Below are 27891 nucleotides of genomic sequence, written 5' to 3'. Positions count from 1 at the left end.
AAATAATCATTAATATAATATCTATTATTTCCAAGACAACACCTATTTTCGACAACAAAAATAGCCCAAAAAATCATTCTTACTCACTCTGTGCATTTTTTATTGAGTGTAACTCAATAACTAAATAACCTGCCATGGGGTCAAATAAAGTCAACAGTGATAGCAATTTGATAAAAAAGATGAGGTATGTGATTTAATTCAATCTGGCCGGGTAGGGCAATTCAGCGTGAACAATTAAGTTCCATTTTTCCTCATTCACAAATAGTTAACGCTAGCATTGTTAGCTTGATAACATTAGCATTGTAACGTTTTTAGAAATGTATATAGTGCTTGTATTGACACTGGTGGTATTTCAGCCGAAACGTACATAAACATTTCAAGCTCTCGTTTTAGTTGTTAGCATGTTAGCTTCTAACATTAGCATCTGATTATTACAGCATTGCAATTACGATGTAGAAATTCTTCTATAAGATGTTGACATGGGTCCGAAGTAGGACTTTTCACTGGCAGTAGAAAGTGAGGACATTTTCCTGGTTTCCTCTGACCAATAGGACCGGAGGCCTCAAGTCATGTGACAGGGCTTCCAGCCACGCCAGGTAGAGGGCGCTGGGGCACGCTCCTTTCCTCCTCACCGGCATGGTGCTGGCGGGATGAAGACGGTGGAGTTTGTGTTTCATCCCGGGAGCATGGCATGTACGAGTATTTCGTGTACTCACATAACAACCAGTGCGGCTTCCCTGGAATAATCCTGAACAAGCTCGTTCACACGGAGCTGACGGGAAGTCTGATCAGCACAGAAATGCGATTATTATTATTATTATTACATACTAGCGCATGCTAACATACGTGATATTTGTATATGACTCTGTATGTGTGTCAGACCTTGACACTGTTCCTCTCCAGATCTTGATCAGTGATCCCCCAAGGCTCCTCCTGTGTTGTTGATGGATCAGAATGACATTCCTGCTTGGGATTTGGATCCTGCCTGAAGGAACTCAGCGTGTTCTCAAACTGATGAAGGCTGTGTAAATAAAGACCACACATGAAATTATGTCTACTATATTCATTCATAGGAGACTTCATAATCAGGAAAAAGCCAAAAAAAAAACTAAGGTGACTATAGGGGTGTTATATCATGGTTAGAGGGCTCTAATAATGTCTAAAGAGTGTATATAGAAGGTTGTAAACCGGTTTCTATGTCTTATTTTCTCCTATTTTGTCCACTATATTGGGTAATCAGACTGTAAAGGTTACTATAGGGGTGTTATTTCATGTCCAGAGGGCTCTAATAATGTCTAAAGCGTGTATATAGAAGGTTGGAAAAAGGTTTTATATGTCTTATTTTGTCCTGTTATGTCTACTATATTGGGTAATAGGAGTGTAAAGGTGACTATAGGGGTGTTATTTCATGTTTAGAGGGCTCTAATAATGTCTAAAGAGTGTATGTAGAAGGTTGTAAACCGTTTTCTATGTCTTATTTGTCTTATTTTCTCCTATTATGTCTACTATATTGGGTAGTCGGAGTGTAAAGGTTACTATAGGGGTGTTATTTCATGTCCAGAGGGCTCTAATAATGTCTAAAGCGTGTATATAGAAGGTTGGAAAAAGGTTTTATATGTCTTATTTTGTCCTGTTATGTCTACTATATTGGGTAATAGGAGTGTAAAGGTGACTATAGGGGTGTTATGTCATGTTTAGCGGGCTCTAATAATGTCTAAGAAGTGTATGTAGAAGGTTGTAAACCAGTTTATATGTCTTATTTTCTCCAATTGTGTCTACTATATTGGGTAATAAGAGTATAAAGGTGACTATAGGGGTGTTATTTCATGTCCAGAGGGCTCTAATAATGTCTAAAGTGTGTATATAGAAGGTTGGAAAAAGATTTTATATGTCTCATTTGTCTTATTTTCTCCTATTATGTCTACTATATTGGGTAATCGGAGTGTAAAGGTTACTATAGGGGTGTTATTTCATGTCCAGAGGGCTCTAATAATGTCTTAAGTGTGTATATAGAAGGTTGGAAAAAGCTTTTATATGTCTAATTTGTCTTATTTTCTCCTATTATGTCTACTATATTGGGTAATCGGAGTGTAAAGGTTACTATAGGGGTGTTATTTCATGTCCAGAGGGCTCTAATAATGTCTAAAGCGTGTATATAGAAGGTTGGAAAAAGGTTTTATATGTCTTATTTTGTCTTGTTATGTCTACTATATTGGGTAATAGGAGTGTAAAGGTGACTATAGGGGTGTTATGTCATGTTTAGTGGGCTCTAATAATGTCTAAGAAGTGTATATAGAAGGTTGTAAACCAGTTTATATGTCTTATATGTCTTATTTTCTCCAATTGTGTCTACTATATTGGGTAATAAGAGTATAAAGGTGACTATAGGGGTGTTATTTCATGTCCAGAGGGCTCAAATAATGTCTAAATTGTGTATATAGAAGGTTGGAAAAAGGTTTTATATGTCTTATTTGTCTTATTTTCTCCTATTATGTCTACTATATTGGGTAATTGGAGTGTAAAGGTTACTATAGGGGTGTTATTTCATGTCCAAAGGGCTCTAATAATGTCTAAAGCGTGTATATAGAAGGTTGGAAAAAGGTTTTATATGTCTTATTTTGTCCTGTTATGTCTACTATATTGGGTAATAGGAGTGTAAGGGTAACTATAGGGGTGTTATTTCATGTTTAGAGGGCTATAATAATGTCTAAAGAGTGTATATAGAAGGTTGTAAACCATTTTCTATGTCTTAGTTGTCTTATTTTCTCCTACTATGTCTACTATATTGGGTAGTCGGAGTGTAAAGGTTACTATAGGGGTGTTATTTCATGTCCAGAGGGCTCTAATAATGTCTAAAGCGTGTATATAGAAGGTTGGAAAAAGGTTTTATATGTCTTATTTTGTCCTATTATGTCTACTATAATGGGTAATAGGAGTGTAAGGGTAACTATAGGGGTGTTATTTCATGTTTAGAGGGCTCTAATAATGTCTAAAGAGTGTATGTAGAAGGTTGTAAACCGTTTTCTATGTCTTATTTGTCTTATTTTCTCCTATTATGTCTACTATATTGGGTAATCGGAGTGTAAAGGTTACTATAGGGGTGTTATTTCATGTCCAGAGGGCTCTAATAATGTCTATAGCATGTATATAGAAGGTTGGAAAAAGGTTTTATATGTATTATTTTGTCCTGTTATGTCTACTATATTGGGTAATAGGAGTGTAAAGGTGACTATAGGGGTGTTATGTCATGTTTAGCGGGCTCTAATAATGTCTAAGAAGTGTATATATAGAAGGTTGTAAACCAGTTTATATGTCTTATATGTCTTATTTTCTCCTATTATGTCTACTATATTGGGTAATAAGAGTATAAAGGTGACTATAGGGGTGTTATTTCATGTCCAGAGGGCTCCAATAATGTCTAAAGTGTGTATATAGAAGGTTGGAAAAAGGTTTTATATGTCTTATTTGTCTTATTTTCTCCTATTATGTCTACTATATTGGGTAATCGGAGTGTAAAGGTTACTATAGGGGTGTTATTTCATGTCCAGAGGGCTCTAATAATGTCTATAGCATGTATATAGAAGGTTGGAAAAAGGTTTTATATGTCTTATTTTGTCCTGTTATGTCTACTATATTGGGTAATAGGAGTGTAAAGGTGACTATAGGGGTGTTATTTCATGTTTAGAGGGCTCTAATAATGCATAAAGAGTATATATAGAAGGTTGTAAACAGGTTTCTACATCTCATATGTCTTATTTTCTCCTATTATGTCTACTATATTGGGTAATAGGAGTGTAAAGGTGACTATAGGGGTGTTATTTCATGTCCAGAGGGCTCCAATGATCTCTAAAGAGTGTAAATAGAAGGTTGGAAACCATTTTCTATGTCTTATTTGTCTTATTTTCTCCTATTATGTCTACTATTTTGAGTAATAGGAGTGTAAAAGTGACTATAGGGTTGTTATGTCATGTTTAGAGAGCTCTAATAATGCCGAAAGAGTATATATAGAAGGTTGTAAACAGGTTTCTATGTCTTATATGTCTTATTTTCTCCTATTATGTCTACTATATTGGGTAATAGTAGTGTAAAGGTGACTATAGGGGTGTTATTTCATGTCCAGAGGGCTCTAATCATGTTACAATCTGTATTTAGAGGTCCATAATCAGGCAATCAGACCCAACTAACTGTGTAATAATTGTAATAAGGTGTATTACCAGTTTGCAATGTATGTTTCTGTAGTAAAAATCCCAATAGGCTTACTTTTGAGGTTTTTGATGGAGATCAGGAAGTACTTGAACATCATGGATACCAAGGCGGAACTTCTTGATTAATCTGGAAACCCTGGACAGGGGAAAAAACAAAAATCTGTACTAAGATAGAAATACAATCAAATAGAGTCCTTTGATGAGCAGAGTGTGCAGGCCACATTGGAACCTTTGATAAGACTTTATTATGACTTTATTCCCATAATATTATGACTTTATTCCCATAATATGATGACTTTATTCCCATAATGTTTTTAATTTATTTCTATAATATTATGACTTTATTATTGTAATGTGTTTGATTTATTCCCATAATATTATGAATTTATTCCTATAATGTTATGACTTTATTCCCATTATATTATGAGTTTATTCCCATAATATGATGCATTTATTCCAATAATGTTTTTAATTTATTTCAATAATATTGTGAATTTATTCTCATAATATTTTGACTTTATTCTTAAAATATGTTTGATTTATTTCCATAATATTATGAATTTATTCCTATAATATTATGACTTTATTCCCATAATATTATGAGTTTATTCCCACAATATGATGAATTTATTCCCATAATGTTTTTAATTTATTTAAACAATATTGTGACTTTATTCTCATAATATTATGACTTTATTCCCGTAATATGTTTGATTTATTACCATAAAATAATGAGTTTATTCCCATAAGGTTTTTAATTTATTTTGATAATATTGTGACTTTATTTTCATAATATTATTACTTTATTCTTGTAATATGTGTGATTTATTCTTATAATGTTATGACTTTAGTCCCATAATATTATGAGTTTATTCCCATAATATGATGAATATAATGTTGATAATGTTTTTAATTTATTTCAATAATATTGTGAATTTATTCTCATAATATTATGACTTTATTCTCATAATATGTTTGATTTATTCCCATAACATTATGACTTTATTCCCATAATATTATGACTTTATGGCCATAATATTATGGGTTTATTCCCATAATATGATGAATTTATTCCCATAATGTTTTTATTATAATATTGTGAATTTATTCTCATAATATTATGTCTTTATTCTTGTAATATGTTTGATTTATTTTGATAATATTATTAATTTATTCCTTTAATGTTGTGACTTTATTCCCATAATATGTTGAATTTTTTCCTATAATATTGTGACTTTATTTTCATAATATTATTACTTTATTCTTGTAATATGTGTGATTTATTCTTATAATGTTATGACTTTAGTCCCATAATATTATGAGTTTATTCCCATAATATGATGAATATAATGTTGATAATGTTTTTAATTTATTTCAATAATATTGTGAATTTATTCTCATAATATTATGACTTTATTCTCATAATATGTTTGATTTATTCCCATAAGATTATGACTTTATTCCCATAATATTATGACTTTATGGCCATAATATTATGGGTTTATTCCCATAATATGATTAATTTATTCCCATAATGTTTTTATTATAATATTGTGAATTTATTCTCATAATATTATGTCTTTATTCTTGTAATATGTTTGATTTATTTTGATAATATTATTAATTTATTCCTTTAATGTTGTGACTTTATTCCCATAATATGTTGAATTTTTCCTATAATATTGTGACTTTATTTTCATAATATTATTACTTTATTCTTGTAATATGTGTGATTTATTCTTATAATGTTATGACTTTAGTCCCATAATATTATGAGTTTATTCCCATAATATGATTAATATAATGTTGATAATGTTTTTAATTTATTTCAATAATATTGTGAATTTATTCTCATAATATTATGACTTTATTCTCATAATATGTTTGATTTATTCCCATAAGATTATGACTTTATTCCCATAATATTATGACTTTATGGCCATAATATTATGGGTTTATTCCCATAATATGATTAATATAATGTTGATAATGTTTTTAATTTATTTCAATAATATTGTGAATTTATTCTCATAATATTATGACTTTATTCTCATAATGTGTTTGATTTATTCCCATAATATTATGGCTTTATTCCCATAATATGATGAATTTATTCCCATAATGTTTTTATTATAATATTGTGAATTTATTCTCATAATATTATGTCTTTATTCTTGTAATATGTTTGATTTATTTTGATAGTATTATTAATTTATTCCTTTAATGTTGTGACTTTATTCCCATAAGATGTTGAATTTTTTCCTATAATATTGTTAATTTATTTCCATAATATTATGACTTTCATCCCATCATATTGTGACACTATTCTCCAACATTATAACTTTTTCCGCATCCTTAATTTTCTAAAAATGTCAACATTGTTCATTTAGTTTGTCATATTACAACAATGCTAAAAATGTAAACAACTTCCTGCTACCGTGGTGATGATATTCATATTACTTCCTTCATATTTACATATGACATGATTATTATGGGGAAGTGTGATGAGTGATGCTAGTGCTTACTCCTCCCTCCTCTCCTCTTTGTTGGAATTGTCCCCGCCCACAAACACCCGAAGCTTACATTTGGCCCAACGCCTCCTCCGAGTCAGCAGGTATGGAAGCAGCAGGGTGAGGCCTAGCAAGCGCACACACGCACACACACATGCACACGCACGCACACGCATGTGGATGAGAACACGAGCGAGGAACACGACAAGCGTGACCAGACCTCCGTCGTCAGACAGCCAGTACACGTCGATGGTCTTCTCTCCTTGCTTCTTCCCAAACGCTGAACTGACTTGAGGCGCAGGCTCCGCCTTCATCGTAGCTGCAGATGACAGATGTCAGAGTTGCTTTACTCAGCCGTCTGGCCAATGAATACACAATGCTAAAAGATGCTAAAAACAACATTTAGAAGGTGCTAAACACTCTTATTTTGTCTACTACATTGGGTAGTAGGAATGTAAAGGTGACCATAGGGGTGTTATTTCATGTCTGGAGGGCTCTAATACGGTTAAAAAGCATACTTAGGAGGTTGTAAGCAACATATTTATGTTTTATATGGTTCATTATGTCTATAATGGGAGTGTAAAGGTGACTATAGGGGTGTTATTTCATGTCTAGAGGGCTCTAATAAGGTTAAAAAGTATACTTAGAATGTGGTAAGTAACATTTATAGTATGTCTTGTATGGTTTATTATGACTGTAATAAGAGTGTAAAGGTGACTATAGGGGTGTTATTTCATGTCTAGAGGGCTCTAATAAGGTTAGAAAGCATACTTATGAGGTTATGAACAATATATTTATGTCTTATATGGTTTATTATGTTTGTAATAGGAATGTAAAGGTGACTATAGGGGTGCTATTTCATGTCTAGAGGGCTCTAATACAGTTAAAAAGCATACTTAGAAGGTTTTAAGCAACATATTTATGTTTTACATGGTTTACTATGTCTGTAATAGGAGTGTAAAGGTGACTATAGGGGTGTTATTTCATGTCTAGAGGGCTCTAATAAGATTAAATAGCATACTTGGGAGGTTGTAAGCAACATATTTATGTCTTATATGTTTTTTTTATTTTTGTAATAGGAGTGTAAAGGTGACTATAGGGGTGTTACTTCATGTCTGGAGGGCTCTAATAAGGTTAAAAAGCATACTTAGAAGATGGTAAGCAACATATTTATGTCTTATATGATTTATTATCTCTGTAATAGCAGTGTAAAGGTGACTATAGGGGTGTTATTTCATGTCTAGAGGGCTCTAATAAGGTTAGAAAGCATACTTAGGAGGTATTAAGGAACATATTTATGTCTTATATGGTTTATTATGTTTGTAATAGGAGTGTAAAGGTGACTATAGGGGTGTTATTTCATGTCTGGAGGGCTCTAATAAGGTTAGAAAGCATACTTATGAGGTTATGAACAACATATTTATGTCTTATATGGTTTATTATGTTAGTAATAGGAGTGTAAAGGTGACTATAGGGGTGTTATTTCATGTCTGGAGGGCTCTAATAAGGTTAGAAAGAATACTTAGGAGGTTATGAACAACATATTAATGTCTTATATGGTTTATTATGTTTGTAATAGGAGTTTAAAGGTGACTATAGGGGTGTTATTTCATGTCTGGAGGGCTCTAATAAGGTTAGAAAGCATACTTAGGAGGTTATGAGTGACATATTTATGTCTTATATGGTTTATTATGTCTGTAATAGGAGTGTAAAGGTGACTATAGGGGTGTTATTTCATGTCTGGAGGGCTCTAATACAGTTAAAAAGCATACTTAGGAGGTATTAAGGAACATATTTATGTCTTATATGGTTTATTATGTTTGTAATAGGTTAGTAAATATGACTATAGGGGTGTTATTTCATGTCTAGAGGGCTCTAATACAGTTAAAAAGCATACTTAGGAGGTATTAAGGAACATATATATGTCTTATATGGTTTATTATGTTTGTCATAGGTTAGTAAATGTGACTATAGGGGTGTTATTTCATGCCTAGAGGGCTCTAATAAGGTCAAAAAGGATACTTGGGAGGTTGTAAGCAACATATTCCTGAAGTGAGTAGTTGGTATGGCATCCTATGGCATCTAGTACATACTGCATACAACATATATTGTACTGTAGTACGTGCTTACATGTAGTAATGCTGTGTACCCCGGAAGGGTTCCCTGTGGACTTTACACTCTCTGCTCCTCCGTCGAAGCCGGCATTGACTGCAATCAAACATTTTGTTTTTACCGCTGCATTTGATGGTTTCCAATGTGTGTCTCAACGCCCCCCCCCCCCCCCAAACCCCCCCCACTCACCGTGTGACGGATACAGATGTGGACCATCCGGTCTCTCTCCCATCCTCAGCACACACACGCCATACTGAAGGTCAAAGGCATCCCTGGAATCAGCAAAGACATCCGTACTCAATCCGTGTGCTCGTACATCCTGAGTATTCATGTTTCCCTGCAACTCACTGCAATATTCCCACGTAGGTGTGGGCGGCCTGGGGCCAGTCTCTCCTCCAGTCTGCCTTGAAACCCATGAGCAGGACGTTGGGTCGGATCCTACCCAAACCTGCACCCTGATTACATCCGACATTTCATGAATGCTCCGCATCGTTTCTAAACCGTCACCAGCCAAAACCATTATAAGTGATGGGGGCTGTCATGTCTTCTATGTCTAATTATGACTGATGCTTTATGACTAATACCTAATGGGAATGCAAAGGTGACTATAGGGGTGTTATGTCATGTCTAGAGGGCTCTTATCATGTTAAAACGTGTACTTACAATGTAGTGAAGAAGCTTTTTATGTCTTACTATGTTTACTATATTGGGTAATAGGAGTGTAAATGTAACTGTAGGGGTGTTATTTCATGTCTAGGGGGCTCTAATCATGTTAAAAAGTTTATTTAGAAGGTAGTAAACAAGCTTTTTATGCCTTATTTTCTCTTATTATGTCTACTATGGGTAATGAGAGTGTAAAGGTGACTATAGGGTTGTTAATTAATGTCGAGAAGGCTCTAATCATGTTAAAGCTGTATTTAGAAGGTAGTAAACATGTCTTATTTTCTCCTATGATGTCTACTATGTGGGGTAATGGGTGTGTAAAGGTGACTATAGGGGTGTTATGTTATGTCTAGAGGGCTCTAATCATGTTAAAAAGTGTCTTTAGAAGGTAGTAAACAAGCTTTTTATGTCTTATTTTGTCTTATTATGTCTACTATATTGGGTGATAGGAGTGTAAAGGTGACTATCGGGGTGTTATTTCATACCCAGAGGGCTCTAATCATGTTAAAAAGTGTAAACAAGCTTTTCTATGTCTTGTTTTCTTTTATTATGTCTATTATATTGGGTAATAGGAGTCTAAAGGTGACTATAGGGGTGTTATTTCATGTTTAGGGAGCTCTAATTATGTTAAAAAGTGTCTTTAGAAGGTAGTAAACAAGCTTTTTATGTCTTATTTTGTCTTATTATGTCTACTATATTGGGTAATATGAGTGTGAAGGTGACTATAGGGGTGTTATTTCATGTCCAGAGGGCTCTAATCATGTTAAAAAGTGCAAACAAGCTTTTCTATGTCTTATTTTCTTTTATTATGTCTACTATATTGCGTAATAGGAGTGTCAAGGTGACTATAGGGGTGTTATTTCATGTCTAGAGGGCTCTAATCATGTTAAAACGTGTATTTAGAAGGTAGCAAACGAGCTTTTTATGTCTTATTATGTCAACTATATTGGGTAAAGGGAGTTTAAAGGTGACTATAGGGGTGTTATTTCATGTCTAGAGGGCTCTAATCATGTTAAAAAGTGTAAACAAACTTTTCTGTGTCTTATTTTCTTTTATTATGTCTACTATATTGGGTAATAGGAATGTAAAGGTGACTATAGGGGTGTTATTTCATGTCTAGAGGGCTCTAATCATGTTAAAAAGAAAAATTTGAAGGTAGTAAACAAGCTCTTTATGTCTTATTTTGTCTTATTATGTCTACTATATTGGGTAATGGGAGTGTAAAGGTGACTATAGGGGTGTTATTCCATGTCTAGAGGGCTCTAATCATGTTAAAAAGTGTCTTTAGAAGGTAGTAAACAAGCTTTTTACGTCTTATTTTGTCTTATTATGTCAACTATATTGGGTAAAGGGAGTTTAAAGGTGACTATAGGGGTGTTATTTCATGTCCAGAGGGTTCTAATAATGTTAAAAAGTGTATTTAGAAGGTAGCAAACAAGCTTTTTATGTCTTATTTTGTCTTATTATGTCAATTATATTGGGTAAAGGGAGTTTAAAGGTGACTATAGGGGTGTTATTTCATGTCTAGAGGGCTCTAATCATGTTAAAAAGTGTAAACAAACTTTTCTGTGTCTTATTTTCTTTTATTATGTCTACTATATTGGGTAATAGGAATGTAAAGGTGACTATAGGGGTGTTATTTCATGTCTAGGGGGCTCTAATCATGTTAAAAAGAAAAATTTGAAGGTCGTAAACAAGCTTTTTATGTCTTATTTTGTCTTATTATGTCTACTATATTGGGTAATGGGAGTGTAAAGGTGACTATAGGGGTGTTATTCCATGTCTAGAGGGCTCTAATCATGTTAAAGTGTCTTTAGAAGGTAGTAAACAAGCTTTTTATGTCTTATTTTGTCTTATTATGTCAACTATATTGGGTAAAGGGAGTTTAAAGGTGACTATAGGGGTGTTATTTCATGTCTAGAGGGCTCTAATAATGTTAAAACGTGTATTTAGAAGGTAGCAAACAAGCTTTTTATGTCTTATTTTGTCTTATTATGTCTACTATATTGGGTAATGGAAGTGTAAAGGTGCGTGTTTCGGTCTTCCAGTCCAGTATGCATATCTGACCTGCAGCAGCATGTTGACTCCTGAGCGTAGATCTGCAGACAACACGTGTTTGTAGAAGGACTTCACCTTTCTTTGCTTCAGCCACAAGATGTGTCCGTCACTGCTGGCTCTTTGCTGCGGTGGAGGGAGATGTTTCTGCTAGGGAGGAGAAACACATCCATGGTGGCCAAAGGAGCGATAAAAGATGGTGACGTGTTGTGATCGGCGCTCACGGTCAACACGTGGCCACACATCATGAGACTCAGGTCCTTCGTCAACGCGCTGACCAGGTCTACCAGAGCTGGTCGACTGCTGGGAGGACCCGTCAGCACCAAAAACTGTGGTCTGCAACACATCCCAACAACATGCGCTAAAAGCGATCAAGCTAGACGTCGCCTGTCAATCAATAAGCATGGATATTGATATTGATCATGACTGACCTGTAGTTCTTCACGTGCTCCTCCACTTGGTTAAGAGCCAGACTCTGGCTTAGTGCAAAGCTGTAGGACCCCGCCTGCACCGAGGAGCCCCAGTTCACCGCTACGCCCGCAAAGCCAAGCACAATTTTTATTACTTATTAGATTATTTCCAGGTTTTTTAGTGATTATTTAAATTATTTGTACCTTAGAAAATGTTGCTACCATTGATTACGTGGGGGAGGAGTGATTGCTTATGATATGACACTCTTATTCTACTTTATTAATGCAATTTTTGATTACTTATTAGACTATTTCCAGTCTTTTTGGTGATTATTTAGATGGGGCCACATCAGGTTTTCAAAAAAAAAACAAAAAAACAACGCATTTATTAAAAACTAAATTTTTTTAAAAACTTCGCTTTGGTTCCGATTTTCTACAATAAAAGCTCTGATAAAACATTCCACTGTTCTCAAATATCTTACTTTTTATTTTTCTACACAAAATAAAATGAAAAATAAATAAATAAACCAAAAATAAAGAACATCAATCAATCAGTAATAAATAAATAAATATTATAATATTAATAAAACGGCAAATAATAAAAACTTAAGAAAGCACATGTAGTTGGTGGGTAGACAAATTATTTTTTTTCAGATTAAAATGAACAAAGCATTATTAGAGCCCTGTCGACATGACAAAACACGACTATAGTCACATTTATACTTTTTTTTTTTTTACATCATATTGCGCAACTGCAGGGTCTTGAGACACATGCTAACTCGCAAACTAGAGCGCTAGCGACCTAAAAACGGTAGCCTTCAAGTTGTTTCCTTTCAACTTAAATAGCCAAAAACTTACCACTTCCACACGGATAGGGAGGATAACTATTAACAGTTATTTAACCTTTAACATGAACATGAATCAAACGTAATAATTTTTTCTGGGTATATGATACCCAGGGGGCCTCAAATTAGTGTCCTGCGGGCCACATTTGGCCCGCGGGCCGCGTGTTTGAGACCCCTGATTTAGATTATTTGTACCTTAAAAAATGCTAGCTGCCATTAATTATGTGGGGGAGGAGCGATCGCTTTATGATATAACAATCTTATTCTACTGTATTATTGCATTTTTGATTACTTATTAGACTATTTCCAGTCTTTTTAGTGATTATTTTGATTATTTGTAGCTTGGAAAATGCTAGCTGCCATTGATTATGTGAGAAAGGAGCAATCGCTTTATGATATGACACTCTTATTCTACTGTATTAATGCATTTTTGATTACTTATTAGACTATTTCCAGTCTTTTTGGTGATTATTTAGATTATTATTATATTATTCTACTGTATTAATGCAAGTTTGATGACTGTGTTACTGAAAGGTCTCTCTTACCGGGCTTCTTGTAGAGCGTATAGCCCAGGAGAAGCAGGACGACACCAAAGGCGATGAGGGCGGCCCACCAAGTCAGCAAGAACATGATCACCAGGCAACACACGGCGCACAGCAAGGACAGCCATTTGTTGTAGAACCTGAAAGATGGACGCCAGCCTGGAACACACAAACGTTTCATTGGTCAAGGCTGTCTCCAAGATGGAGACGTCGTTCATCCTTCATCGTTCATCCTACCGGGTGAGTTGGTGATGGAGGCGTGGAAGCAGCTGAAGTTGATGAGACAGTAGGAACACAGGAAGAAGTTGGAGATGATGGGAGCGATGGTGTTCAACTCGGCTGCAGGGAAAAGTTCAAACGCTAAAACCACAACCGCGATATAGATTATATTATATTATGGGAATAGAGAAATAATACTATGAGCATAAATTCTAAACATCATGGGAATAAAGAAATAGTATTATGGAAATAAAGTCATCATATTACAGGAATAAAGTCTAAATATTTAGGGACCAAAGTCAGAATATTACGGAGATAAAGTTATCATATTATGGACATAAAGTCATAACATGATGGGAATAAAGTTGTAATATTATGGGCTAAAGTCATACAATTATGGGAATAAAGTCATAATATTAAGGGAATAAAGTTATCATATTACATGGATTAAAGTCATAATATTAAGGGATTAAAGTCATAATATTAAGGGAATAAAGTCATAATATTAGGGGAATAAACATATCATATTACATGGAATAAAGTTATCATATTACATGGAATAAAGTCATAATATTAAAGGAATCAAGTCATCATAAAACATGGAATAAAGTCATCATATTAAGGGAATAAAGTCAAAATATTTAAGGAATAAAGTCATAATATTAAGGGAATAAAGTCACCATATTACATAGAATAAAGTCATAATATTAAGGGAATAAAGTCATAACACCATGGGAATAAAATCATAATATTATATTAAAGGAATAAAGTCATAACACCATGGGAATAAAGTCATAATATTATGGGAATAAAGTCATAATATTAAGGGAATAAAGTCATCATTTTACATGGAATAAAGTCATAATAATAAGGGAATAAAGTCATCATTTTACATGGAATAAAGTCATAATATTAAGGGAATAAAGTCATCATATTACATGGAATAAAGTCATAATATTAATGGAATAAAGTCATCATATTACATAGAATAAAGTCATAATATTTAAGGAATAAAGTCATAACACTATGGGAATAAAGTCATAATATTAAGGGAATAACGTAATAATATTAAGGGAATAAAGTCATAATATTTAGGGAATAAAGTCATAATATTTAGGGAATAAAGTCATAATATTTAGGGAATAAAGTCATAATATTAAGGGAATAAAGTCATAATATTATGGGAATAAAGTCATCATATTACACAGAATAAAGTCATAATATTAAGGGAACAAAGCCATAATATTTAGGGAGTAAAGTCATAATATTAAGGGAATAAAGTCATCATATTACATAGAATAAAGTCATAATATTAAGGGAATAAAGTAATCATGTTACATACAATAAAGTCATAATATTAAGGGAACAAAGTCATAATATTAAGGGAATAAAGTCATAATATTTAGGGAATAAAGTCATAATATTAAGGGAATAAAGTCATCATATTACATAGAATAAAGTCATAATATTAAGGGAATAAAGTAATCATGTTACATAGAATAAAGTCATAATATTAAGGGAACAAAGTCATAATATTAAGGGAATAAAGTCATAATATTTAGGGAATAAAGTCATAATATTAAGGGAATAAAGTAATCATGTTACATAGAATAAAGTCATAATATTAAGGGAACAAAGTCATAATATTAAGGGAATAAAATCATAAAATGAAGGGAATAAAGTCCTAATAATGTGAAGTCAACCCTGAGAGAGAAAAGCAAAGAGAGGAAGGCTCACCAATGAGAATGAAGCAAACGGCGATGACGTACGTCAGCAGGTATCCTGGTAGGGGTTCCTGGTTTTTACCATAACCTTTACCAAAGAAGCCAATCAGAGGGTACAGGTGGTCCTGGCACAGACACTACAAATACACAAATACACAAATACACAAATACACAAATACACACACCATCAGTATACACTCATACAGTGGATAGGTGAAATGAACTAGTTCATCTAGAGGGCGCTAATGGTAAACATTATATTTAGAAGGGGGTAAACAGGTTTTCTATGTCTTATTTTCTCTTATTATGTCTGCTATATTAGATATTAGGAGTGTAATGGTGACTATAGGGGTGCTATTTCATGTCTAGAGGGCTCTAATGTTAACAATTATATTTAGAAGGTGGTAAACATGTTTTCTATGTCTTATTTTCTTTTATTATGTCTGCTATATTGGATAATAGGAGTGTAAAGCTGACTATAGGGGTGCTAGTTCATGTCTACAAGACTCTAATGGTAAAAATTATATTTAGAAGGTGGAAAAGATGTTTTCTATGTCTTATTTTCTCTTATTATGTCTACTATATTGGGTAATGGGAGTGTAAAGGTGACTATAGGGATGTTATTTCATGCCTAGAGGGCTCTAATGTTAAAAATTGCATTTAGAAGATCATAAGCAAGTTTTTCTATGTCTTGTTTTCTCTTATTATGTCTACTATATTGGGTAATAGGAGTGTAAAGGTGACTATAGGGGTGCTATTTCATGTCTAGAGGGCTCTAGTGGTAAAAATTATATTTAGACGGTAGTAAACATGTTTTCTATGTCTTATTTTCTCTTATTATGTCTACTATTTTAAGTAATAGGAGTGTAAAGGTGACTATAGGGGTGCTATTTCATGTCTAGAGGGCTCTAATGGTAAAAATTGCATTTAGAAGGTCGTAAACAAGTTTTTATATGTCTTATTTTCTCTTATTATGTCTACTATATTGGGTAATAGGAGTGTAAAGGTGACTATAGGGGTGTTATTTCATGTCTAGAGGGCTCTAATCATGTTAAAATTTGCATTTAGAAGGTCGTAAACATGTTTTCTATGTCTTATTTTCTCTTATTATGTCTGCTATATTAGATATTAGGAGTGTAAAGGTGACTATAGGGGTGCTATTTCATGTCTAGAGGGCTCTAATGTTAACAATTGCATTTAGAAGGTTGTAAACAAGTTTTATATGTCTTATTTTCTCTTATATTGTCTACTATATTGGCAATAGGAGAGTAAAGGGGTGCTATTTCATGTCTAGCATATTTAGAAGGGGGTAGGTATACAAGTATGCAGTATGCCTGAGTACCTGGAATACTTTGGGAGCCGATACCAGGCAGGCCAAAGCAGAAGACAGCGTCGCACCAAAGATACCAGCGGTGATGAGAGGAGAAAAAGCTGATACCATGCTCATTGACTGCAGACACACAATGTTGACATTGTTACTGACAACTGATGACATCATCATAAGCACAGGCTTTGCTTCATCCTGTTATTGATCAAGACTAAAGGCTATTTCATGCTGCCTTGACGCCTATAATAACCATAATCACAATAACACAGCCTACCGTTGTGGCCGTGCAAGCGCTAAAACTCACGTTTGAATCCCCGACATCACTTCCTGTTCACACTTCTGAAACACACACCACCACGCTGTGGAGTGACACATCATCTACACAGCTTTAACACTATAGGGGTGTTATTTCATGTCTAGAGGGCTCTAATCATGTTAAACAGCATATTTCAAAGGCGGTAAACAGGTTTTCTATGTCTTATATGCCTTATTTTCTCTTATTATGTCTACAAGATTGGATAGTAGGAGTGTAAAGGCGACTATAGGGGTGTTACTTCATGTCTAGAGGGCTCTAATCATGTTAAAAAGTGTATTTAGAAGGTGGTAAACAGGTTTTCTATGTCTTACATCTCTTATTATGTCTACTATATTGGGTAATAGAAGTGTAGAGGTGACTATAGGGGTGTTATTTTATGCCTAGAGAGCTCTAATTATGTCAAAAGTGTATTTAGAAGGTGGTAAACAGGTTTTATATGTCTTACATGTTTTATTATGTCTACTATATTTGGTAATAGGAGTGTAAAGGTGACTGTAGGGGTGTTATTTCATGTTGAGAGGGCTCTATTGTTAGAAACTGTATTTACAAGGTTGCAAACGGGTTTTCTACATCTTATGCGTGTTATTTTCTCTCATTGTGTCTACCATATTGGGTAAGAAGAGTGTAAAGATGACTATAGGGGTGTTAGTTCACATCTAGAGGGCTCTAATCATGTTATAAAGCATATTTAGAAGGTGGTAAACAAGTTTTCTATGTCCTGTGCGTGTTATTTTCTCTTATTATGTCTACTATATTGAGTAATAGGAGTGTAAAGGTGACTATAGGGGTGTTAGTTCATGTCTAAAGGGCTCTAATCATGTTATAAAGCTTATTTAGAAGGTGGTAAACAAGTTTTCTATGTGTTATGCGTGTTATTTTCTCTTATTATGCCTACTATATTGAGTAATAGGAGTGTAAAGGTGACTATAGGGGTGTTAGTTCATGTCTAGAGGGCTCTAATCATGTAATAAAGTGTATTTAGAAAGTGGTAAACAAGTTTTCTATGTCTTATGCGTGTTATTTTCTCTAATCATGTACATAAAAAGTGTTTTTAGAAGGTGGTAAACCCTAATAGTAACACAAATCTCTGTGTTTAAATATATGTGTCATTTTTATAGCATGAAAAAATATAAATATAAATGTAATAATGTAATGAGTGAGTGTGTGAGTGTTGACCTGGTAGTAGTTGCTGATGCCAAAGGCACACGTGTTGTTGTCGATGCAGTCGGTGAAGTCCCAGCCGTGCCGACAAGCTAAGCCAACACAATTCCTGGCGGAGGAGGAGGACAAGGTGTCGTTTAAGAGTCCAGATGCGTCACGCACCACGCAGGATCCTGGTGGGGAAGACAAACACACCACAGACATTGTCTCCACATTCCTATTACCCGGCAGAGGGGGATAAACCTGCTTTTCATTCGGATTTCCAGGGAAAAATGTGACAAGACTACAAATACATTTACAACATTTACATCTATGTGATCTCTACTGGTATTGTATTGGCAGCATAAAACCCTGATGGGAACATCCTTAATTATTACTATTATTATGAGTATTATTATTGGTATATTAATATTAATATTTTTCCCATTTTAATAAAAAGAAATTATTCTTGAAAAGTCTTTGTTAAATGCTCTTTAAAATTTTTACTCCAATATTTATTATTTATGCATTTCTTTGGATTATTTGTTATTGTTTTAATAAAATATTTTTGAAATCTTTGTTAAATTCATTTGTATATTTGCTCATGTATTGTTATTATTATTATTATTATTATTATTATTATTATTGTTATTATTACTATTATTATTACTATTATTATTACTATTATTATTATTATTATTATTATCATAGATGGTTGTCCATTTTTATTTTTTTCCATATATTTGTTATATATTTTTACAAAAACATTATTATTATTATTGGTATATCAATATTAATATTTTTGCCAATTTTAATAAAAACTAATTATTATTGAAAAGTCTTTGTTAAATGCTCTTTTAAATTTTTACTCCAATATTAATGCATTTCTTTAGATTATTTTCTCTTTGTTACATTTATTTGTATATTTCCTCATGTATGTATTTATATTATTATTATTATTATTATTATTATTATTATTATTATTCTTTGTTAAATTTATTTGTATATTTCCTCATGTATTATTATTATTATAGATGGTTGTTCATTTTCATTTTTTCCAAATATTTGTTATATACTTTTACATTATTATTATTATTATTATTATTATTATTATTATTATTATTATTATTATTATTATTATTATTATTATTATTATTATTATTATTATTATTATTAGCTAGAGTTATTGGCTGAGTTGACTTCCCATATAACAGCGCCCCTAGCGTTGGAGTAGAGAATTGCAGGGCCACATAAAGGCGTTTGAAGGTGTTGATGGAGTTCAAGGTGGTTAAGAAGGTTGAATACCGATGGTAGCAGAGATGATGATGTAGGACAAGGTGGTCCACAATATTGCCATCAGTGTTCCTCTGGGGATCGCCACTGTTGGGTCCTGATTGAGAGAGAGGTCATACACACACACACACATACCTGTACACACACACATCAAGCTAACATGTCAGGTGACATATGAAATCCATACCTTCAGATCTCCAGAGATGTTGGCTCCTGCCAGGATGCCGGTAGCCGAGGGAAAGAAGATGGAGAACATGCCAAAGAAGCTCCCCTCCGACCCCCGCCAGCTGGGCACAAAATTGGCGGCAAATATGTCCGCTGGAAAAAGTCAACCTTGGTGTCATTCTCTTTGTTTACTAAGACTTTCAGACGTTAAAGATGGCTCATTTGTCTTCCATTCATTCATTCATTCATTCATTCAGTCAACCATTCAACCATCCATTCATTCATTCAGTCAACCATTCAACCATCCATTCATTCAGTCAACTATCCAACCATCCATTCATTCATCCATCCATCCATCCATCCATTCATTCATTCATTCATCCATTCATCCACCCATTCATTTATTCATTCATTCATTCATCCACCCATTCATCCATCCATCTATCCATCCATCCATTCATTCATTCATCTATCCATTCATTCATCCATTCATCTATCCATCCATTCATTCATTCATCCATCCATCCATCCATCCATCCATCCATTCATTCATTCATTCATTCATTCATTCATTCATTCATTCATTCATTCATTCATCTAGCCATCCATTCATTCATCCACCCATTCATCCATTCATCTATCCATCCATTCATTCATTCATCCATCCATTCATCTATCCATCCATTCATCCATCCATCCATCCATTTATCCATTCATCCATCCATTCATTCATCCATTCATCTATCCATCCATTCATTCATCCATCCATCCATTTATCCATTCATCCATCCATCTAGCCATCCATTCATTCATCCACCCATTCATCCATTCATCTCTCCATCCATCCATCCATTAATTCATTCAACCATTCAACCGTCCATTCATTCATCCATTCATTCATCTATCCATCCACCCATCCATTCATTAATTTCTCTATCCATCCATCAATTCATTCATTCATCATCCATCCATCCATCCATCCATCCATCATTCATCCATTCATCCATTCATCCACCCATTCATCTATCCATCCATCCAGTCATTCATTCATTCATTCATCCATTCATCTATCCATTCACCCATTCATCCACCCATTCATTCATTCATTTATTCATTCAACCATCCATTCATTCCACCATTCATTCACCCAACCATTTATTCATATATTCATCCATCATTCACTCATTCATTCAATCAACATCCATTCATTCATGCATTCATTCATTGATTCATCCATCCATTCATTCAACCATCCATTTGTTCATTCATTCATTCATTGCTATATTATGTTATATTAGCATAATATGTTTATATATATTACTAATGCGTATATATTTATATATTAGGGCTGTCAATTGATTAAAATATTTGATCACGATTAATTGCATTTTGTCCACAGTTAACTCAGAATTAATCCCATTTAGTCATAGATAGAAATACCTTTTTATCTGTAATAAATAGGGTAAATCTCTTTGTGGTAAACCATTGGATGCACAACTCCAGCAATAGTAATGAGCAGTAGTACAGCAGTACTAGCAGTCGTAGTATTTTGGAGTTGGAAGACGTCACCTTGGTAGCTGAAAAATCCCTTGGCCTGTTTGTGCGGCGATGCGGGGAGGAGGGTTCCCACCACGTAACTGGCAAAGGACACCAGGATGACCAGGAAAAAGATAATCTGGGCCTTGGGGGGGCGGCGAGACAACAAACGTTTCAACGGCGCCTTCAAGAAGACACCACCCCCCCACCCCCACACCCCCCGTGTTTGGACGTGCTGACCTTGGACTCCCACGCCATGCCGGCCAAGGAGATGCCGAGAAGACACGTGGCAGTGATGACGCCGATGATGCGGATGTCGTTGATGGGGTTCACCATCACGCTGCCATTTTCCTTCCACAAGTACACAACAACTTCATCTCAGTACTACCTGTACAGTACACCGTGTACATGCTAGCATATCCTGCGGAATATACTCTATACAGTACATTTTTTCCCAGTCTTTTTTCCCTTTTTATTATTATTATTGTTATTATTATTATTTTTCCAAATTTTAATAAAAACTAATTATTATTGGAAAGTCTTTGTTAAATGCTCTTTTAAATTTTTACTCCAATATTTATTATTTATTAATTTCTTTAGATTATTTTCTCTTTGTTAAATTTATTTGTATATTTCCTCATGTATGTATTTATATTATTATTATTATCATTATTATTATAGATGGTTGTTTATTTTTATTTTTTCAAAATATTTGTAATATACTTTTCCAAAACAAAAATATTATTATTATTATTATTCTTTGTTAAATGTTTTTGTATATTTCTTCATGTATTATTATTATTATTATTATTATTATTATTATTATTATTATTATTATTATTATTATTATTATTATTATTATTATTATTATTATTATTATTATTATTATTATTATTATTATTATTATTATAGATGGTTGTTTATTTTTTCCAAATATTTGTTATATACTTTTCCAAAAACAAAAACATTATTATTATTAATTATTATTATTCTTTGTTAATGTTTTTGTATATTTCTTCATGTATGTATGTATTATTATTATTATTATTATTATTATTATTATAGATGGTTGTTTATTTTTATTTTTTCCAAATATTTGTTAAATACTTTTCCCAAAACAAAAACATTATTATTATTATTATTATTATTATTATTATTATTATTATTATTATTATTATTATTATTTGTTAAATGTTTTTGTATATTTCTTCATGTATGTATTATTATTATTATTATTATTATTATAGATGGTTGTTTATTTTTTTCAAATATTTGTTAAATACTTTTCTAAAAACAAAAACATTATTATTATTATTATTATTATTATTATTATTATTATTATTATTATTATTATTATTATTATTAATATTATTATTATTATTATTATTATTATTATTATTATTATTATTATTATTATTATTATTATTATTATTATTATTATTATTATTAGCTTCCATTTTCCTTCCACACATACACAACAACCTCATCTCAGTACTACCTTGATAGTACGCTTGTACAGTACACCGTGTACATGCTATCATATCCTACGTAATATACTCTATACAGTACATTTTTTCCTAGTATTTTTCCCCTTTGTGAAAATGTTTCAGTATTACATGATTATAATAAAATGACCTCTAACCTTTTCTCATTCCATTCCATTTTACACTCAAGTTTCCCGAGTCAAACAACGGTAATTAAAGAGAGAAGGGTGCTCACGTGCATGAGGTCCGTAACGGTCTCGGCGAAGCCTACGGTGTGCATGGCCACGGCCACGGCGTTGGCGAAGGCAAAGATCAGCCCGATGGACCCGCCCAGTTCCGGGCCGAGGCTCCGACTAATGAGAAAGTAGGTCCCACCTGGGAAAAAGGGAAGTCCAAGTTATCTGATGTCAAGATTCCCAAAAGGAGATACTTAAGATGAAGCCAAATGTGTTTCCATGTGTAGACTCTCATAGACAGGTCTTGGGGTCTAGGTCTTGGGGTTAGCGTTGAGTTTAAGGTTTGGGCTTGGTCTTGTTAGAATAGAGGTTAAGGTTTTGGGTTGATCTTGGGGTTAGGGTTGAGGTTCGGGTTGGTCTTGGAGTTGGTTTGAGGTTTGGGTTGGTCTTGGGGTTAGCGTTGTGTTTAAGGTTGGAGTTGGTCTTGGGGTTAAGGTTGAGGTTAGGGTTGGTATTGGGGTTAGCATTGAAGTTAAGGTTTTGGGTTGGTCTTGGGTTGAGGGTTGAGGCTCGGGTTGGGGTTAGGGTTGAGGTTCGGGTTGGGGTTAGGGTTGAGGTTCGGGTTGGTCTGGGTTAGGGTTGGGATTGGTCTTGGGGTTAGGGTTGAGGTTCGGGTTGGTCTTGAGGTTAGGGTTGAGGTTCGGGTTGGTCTTGAGGTTAGGGTTGAGGTTCGGGTTGGGGTTGATCTTGGGGTTAGGGTTGAGGTTCGGGTTGGGGTTGATCTTGGGGTTAGGGTTGAGGTCCGGGTTGGTCTGGGTTAGGGTTGGGATTGGTCTTGGGGTTAGGGTTGTGGTTCGGGTTGGGGTTGATATTGGGGTTAGGGTTGAGGTCTGGGCTGGGGTTGGTCTTGGGGTTAGGGTTGGTCTTGGGATTAGGATTAGTCTTGGGGTTAGGCTTGAGGTTTGGGTTGGGGTTGATATTGGGGTTAGGGTTGAGGTCTGGGCTGGGGTTGGTCTTGGGGTTAGGGTTGGTTTGGGGGTTAGGATTAGTCTTGGGGTTAGAGTTGAGGTTGGGGTTGGTCTTGGGGTTAGGATTAGTCTTGGGGTTAGAGTTGAGGTTGGTCTTGGGGTTAGGGTTGAGGTCCGGGTTGGTCTGGGTTAGGGTTGGGATTGGTCTTGGGGTTAGGGTTGAGGTTCGGGTTGGGGTTGATATTGAGGTTGATATTGGGGTTGATATTGGGGTCAGGGGTTGGTCTTGGGGTTAGGGTTGGTCTTGGGGTTAGGATTAGTCTTGGGGTTAGGCTTGAGGTTTGGGGTTGATATTGGGGTTAGGATTAGTCTTGAGGTTAAAGTTGAGGTTGGGGTTGGTCTTGGGGTTAGGGTTGAGGTTCGGGTTGGGATTAGTCTTGGCGTTGGTCTTGGTGTTAGTGTTGGAGTTGGTCTTGGGGTTAGGGTTGAGGTTCGAGTTGGGAATGGTCTTGGGGTTAGGGTTGAGGTTTGGGTTGGTCTTGGGATTAGGGTTGAGGTTCGGGTTGGGATTGGTCTTGGTGTTAGTGTTGGAGTTGGGGTTAGGGTTGGAGTTGGTTTTAGGATTAGGGTTGAGGTCAAGTTTGCAGTTCTAGCTCGTGTTAACTACTTTTCTCACGTTATGCCCAGAAAAGGGAAATAAATATGTGTCCATGTTTCACATAAGGATTGGGAATGATGGTCAACATGCCAAAAACTAAAACTGCATTTCCCCTTCAAATCGTTGCCATGATTGACAATACCTCCTTTGACTTTGCCGTTGGTAGCGATGGCGGAAGTGGAGAGACCGGTGATGCCAGTAATACACGAGGACAGCAGCACGATCACCCAGGTCAGACCTGGTCCAGCATAATGAAACCTCATTAACCACGGATGATTTGGATTTCAAATTGGGGGAGGACATATTCGTAAGGTCTTTTAGAGGGGACCCATGATGCCTTTTCTGACCTATAAATGGAGTTGGAATTTTGGATTCTGGCATTGAACCATCCACTACTCAGTACTAGCATCATAGGTTCCCTTTAACAAGCTGTGCTTTACCTATCCCAGCCTGGGCAGTAATCCATGGCAGCCTCAGGTACAGGATCACCCCCCAAATGTTTAACATGCAACGGATCTAAAAGGACATGAGCGGAATTAGACAGATATGGATGCCATGACGTTCTACCTACCAATAGTGACCATGCTATGGTGTTCTGCCTACCAATAGTGACCATGACATGATGTTCTACCTACCAATAGTGACCATGCTATGGTGTTCTACCTACCATAGTGACCATGCCATGACGTTCTACCTACCAATAGTGACCATGCTATGGTGTTCTACCTACCAATAGTGACCATGACATGATGTTCTACCTACCAATAGTGACCATGCCATGATGTTCTACCTACCAATAGTGACCATGCCATGACGTTCTACCTACCAATAGTGACCATGCTATGGTGTTCTACCTACCAATAGTGACCATGCTATGGTGTTCTACCTACCAATAGTGACCATGCTATGGTGTTCTACCTACCAATAGTGACCATGCCATGATGTTCTACCTACCATGGTGACCATGCCATGATGTTCTACCTACCAATAGTGACCGTGCCATGATGTTCTACCTACCATGGTGACCATGTTATGATGTTCTACCTACCAATAGTGACCATGCCATGATGTTCTACCTACCAATAATGACCATGCCATGATGATCTACCCACCAATAGTGACCATGCTATGGTGTTCTACCTACCAATAGTGACCATGCTATGATGTTTTACCTACCAATAGTGACCATGCCATGATGTTCTACCTACCAATAGTGACCATGCCATGATGTTCTACCTACCATGGTGACCATGCCATGATGTTCTACCTACCAATAGTGACCATGCCATGATGTTCTACCTACCAATAATGACCATGCCATGATGATCTACCCACCAATAGTGACCATGCCATGATGTTCTACCTACCAATAGTGACCATGCTATGGTGTTCTACCTACCAATAGTGACCATGCTATGATGTTTTACCTACCAATAGTGACCATGCCATGATGTTCTACCTACCAATAGTGACCATGCCATGATGTTCTACCTACCAATAGTGACCATGCCATGATGTTCTACCTACCATGGTGACCATGCTATGATGTTCTACCTACCAATAGTGACCATACCATGATGTTCTACCTACCAATACTGACCATGCCATGATGTTCTACCTACCAATAGCAACCATGCCATGATGTTCTACCTACCAATAGCGACCATGCCATGATGTTCTACCTACCAATAGTGACCATGCCATAATGTTCTACCTACCATGGTGACCATGCCATGACATTCTACCTACCAATAGTGACCATGCCATGACGTTCTACCTACCAATAGTGACCATGCCATGACGTTCTACCTACCAATAGTGACCATGCCATGATGTTCTACCTACCAATAGTGACCATGCCATGATGTTCTACCCACCATTGTGACCATGCCATGATGTTCTACCTACCATAGTGACCATGTCATGATGTTCTACCTACCAATAGTGACCATGCCATGATATTCTACCTCCCAATAGTGACCATGTCATGATGTTCTACCTACCAATAGTGACCATGCTATGGTGTTCTACCTACCAATAGTGACCATGCCATGACGTTCTACCTACCATAGTGACCATGCCATGATGTTCTATCTACCAAGGTGACCATGCTATGATGTTCTACCTACCATGGTGACCATGCCATGATGTTCTACCTACCATGGTGACCGTGCCATGACGTTCTACCTACCAATAGTGACCATGCTATGGTGTTCTACCTACCAATAGTGACCATGCCATGACGTTCTACCTACCATAGTGACCATGCCATGATGTTCTATCTACCATGGTGACCATGCCATGATGTTCTACCTACCATGGTGACCGTGCCATGACGTTCTAGCTACCAATAGTGACCATGCCATGATGTTCTACCTACCATGGTGACCATGATGACAATGCCATGATGTTCTACCTACAATGGTGACCATGCCATGATGTTCTACCTACCATGGTGACCATGCCATGACGTTCTACCTACCATTACTCCTTGCACCCAGCCAAACCTGATAGGCTCCACTGGGGGCTCCTTTTGCTCCTCGTCCTCAGAGCTGTCACCTTCCATGTGTCCAGCTGTGGTCTCCTCGTACAATGGAGGTGCGGAGTTATCCTTTCCAATAAGAGCAATGAAGGAATCAAAGATCATGTGATGGATCAACATGACGACTACTTTTCCTCACCTCTTGGTTGGCATGCAGCTGGTAAAGAGACGGGCGGATGCGCCTTTTCCGCCCGGATATTTGCGTGTTGGCGTAGAAGTCATAGTTTGGAGGAGCATCCAAGGTGGCGTACTGATAGCCAGGTGATGCGTCATGGCCGCCGTAGTAATCTGATAGCGATGGCGGGACGCTGGTTCTGTAGTCAGACAGCCGAACACCGTCGTTGATGTCTTGGACTTCCATTCAGGATGATTAGCATCTAGCTAGCCTTTCTTCGCTGTCCGTGAAGGATTGTGTCGCCTCTTTTATATTCGCTTACACTCATTACAGCAGCCATTAGGAGGCAAGGTCAAAAAGGTCAAACTCATGTTTGCCTGCTCATGTTCTACAAGGCCATGAAGCATCGAAGGGTTAATCATTCACTTCCTCTTAGTGTAAACCGCATCATTACACACAGGAAGTACCTGACACTGAAACTACCTGAAGGCATCACTGCCCTTGGAGAGCACCGCTGGACAAACTTTATACGTGAAAAATATGTTCTCATTATGGGATAGAAAGTCATCATTATGGGATAAAAAGTCATCATTATGGGATAAAAAGTCATCATTATGGGATAAAAAGTCATCATTTTGGGATAAAAAGTCATCATTATGTGATAAAAAGTCATTGTTATGGGATAAAAAGTCATCATTATGGGATAAAAAGTCATCATTATGGGATAAAAAAATCATCATTATGGGATAAAAAGTCATCATTATGGGATAAAAAGTCATCATTATGGGATAAAAAGTCATCATTATGGGATAAAAAGTCATTGTTATGGGATAAAAAGTCATCATTATGGGATAGAAAGTCATCATTATGGGATAAAAAAATCATC

General features: G+C 35.5%; 1 protein-coding gene across 1 annotated transcript; it reads right to left on the bottom strand.

The window, feature by feature from the left end:
- Positions 1 to 100: 100 nt before the first annotated feature.
- On the bottom strand, positions 101 to 27551 carry slc12a3 (solute carrier family 12 member 3). Its single transcript, XM_058086783.2, has 26 exons — positions 27030 to 27551; positions 26831 to 26959; positions 24789 to 24864; positions 24491 to 24586; positions 22782 to 22921; positions 21303 to 21413; positions 21096 to 21207; positions 19549 to 19679; positions 19374 to 19458; positions 18105 to 18262; positions 16628 to 16735; positions 15299 to 15422; positions 13580 to 13681; positions 13346 to 13501; positions 11977 to 12076; positions 11770 to 11881; positions 11558 to 11695; positions 9176 to 9282; positions 9017 to 9099; positions 8846 to 8923; positions 6936 to 7034; positions 6731 to 6842; positions 4261 to 4341; positions 883 to 1021; positions 717 to 784; positions 101 to 642 (listed from the first exon to the last, which is right to left on the bottom strand). The coding sequence occupies exons 1-26, from the start codon at positions 27249 to 27251 to the stop codon at positions 501 to 503; spliced, it is 3009 nt and encodes a 1002-aa protein (XP_057942766.2). The 5' UTR covers positions 27252 to 27551; the 3' UTR covers positions 101 to 500.
- Positions 27552 to 27891: the final 340 nt, after the last annotated feature.

This window comes from Doryrhamphus excisus, linkage group LG6 (genome assembly GCF_037039965.1).
Source record: "Doryrhamphus excisus strain RoL-2023G ecotype Guam linkage group LG6, RoL_Dexc_Guam_v1.1, whole genome shotgun sequence".
NCBI lineage: Eukaryota > Metazoa > Chordata > Actinopteri > Syngnathiformes > Syngnathidae > Doryrhamphus > Doryrhamphus excisus.
The sequence above is the reverse complement of the archived record's forward strand: the minus strand, read 5'-3'. Positions and strand labels throughout refer to the sequence as shown.

What these genes read in the sequence shown, in the direction of transcription:
- slc12a3 (XM_058086783.2), bottom strand. Translation starts at nt 27,251, where the DNA reads ATGGAAGTCCAAGACATCAACGACGGTGTTCGGCTGTCTGACTACAGA. An exon ending in GAGTCAACATGCTGCTGCAG is followed by an intron (nt 9,283 to 11,557) that starts GTCAGATATGCA and finishes GGATGTAATCAG; the next exon opens with GGTGCAGGTTTGGGTAGGAT. An exon ending in GAAGCCGCACTGGTTGTTAT is followed by an intron (nt 643 to 716) that starts GTGAGTACACGA and finishes TCATCCCGCCAG; the next exon opens with CACCATGCCGGTGAGGAGGA.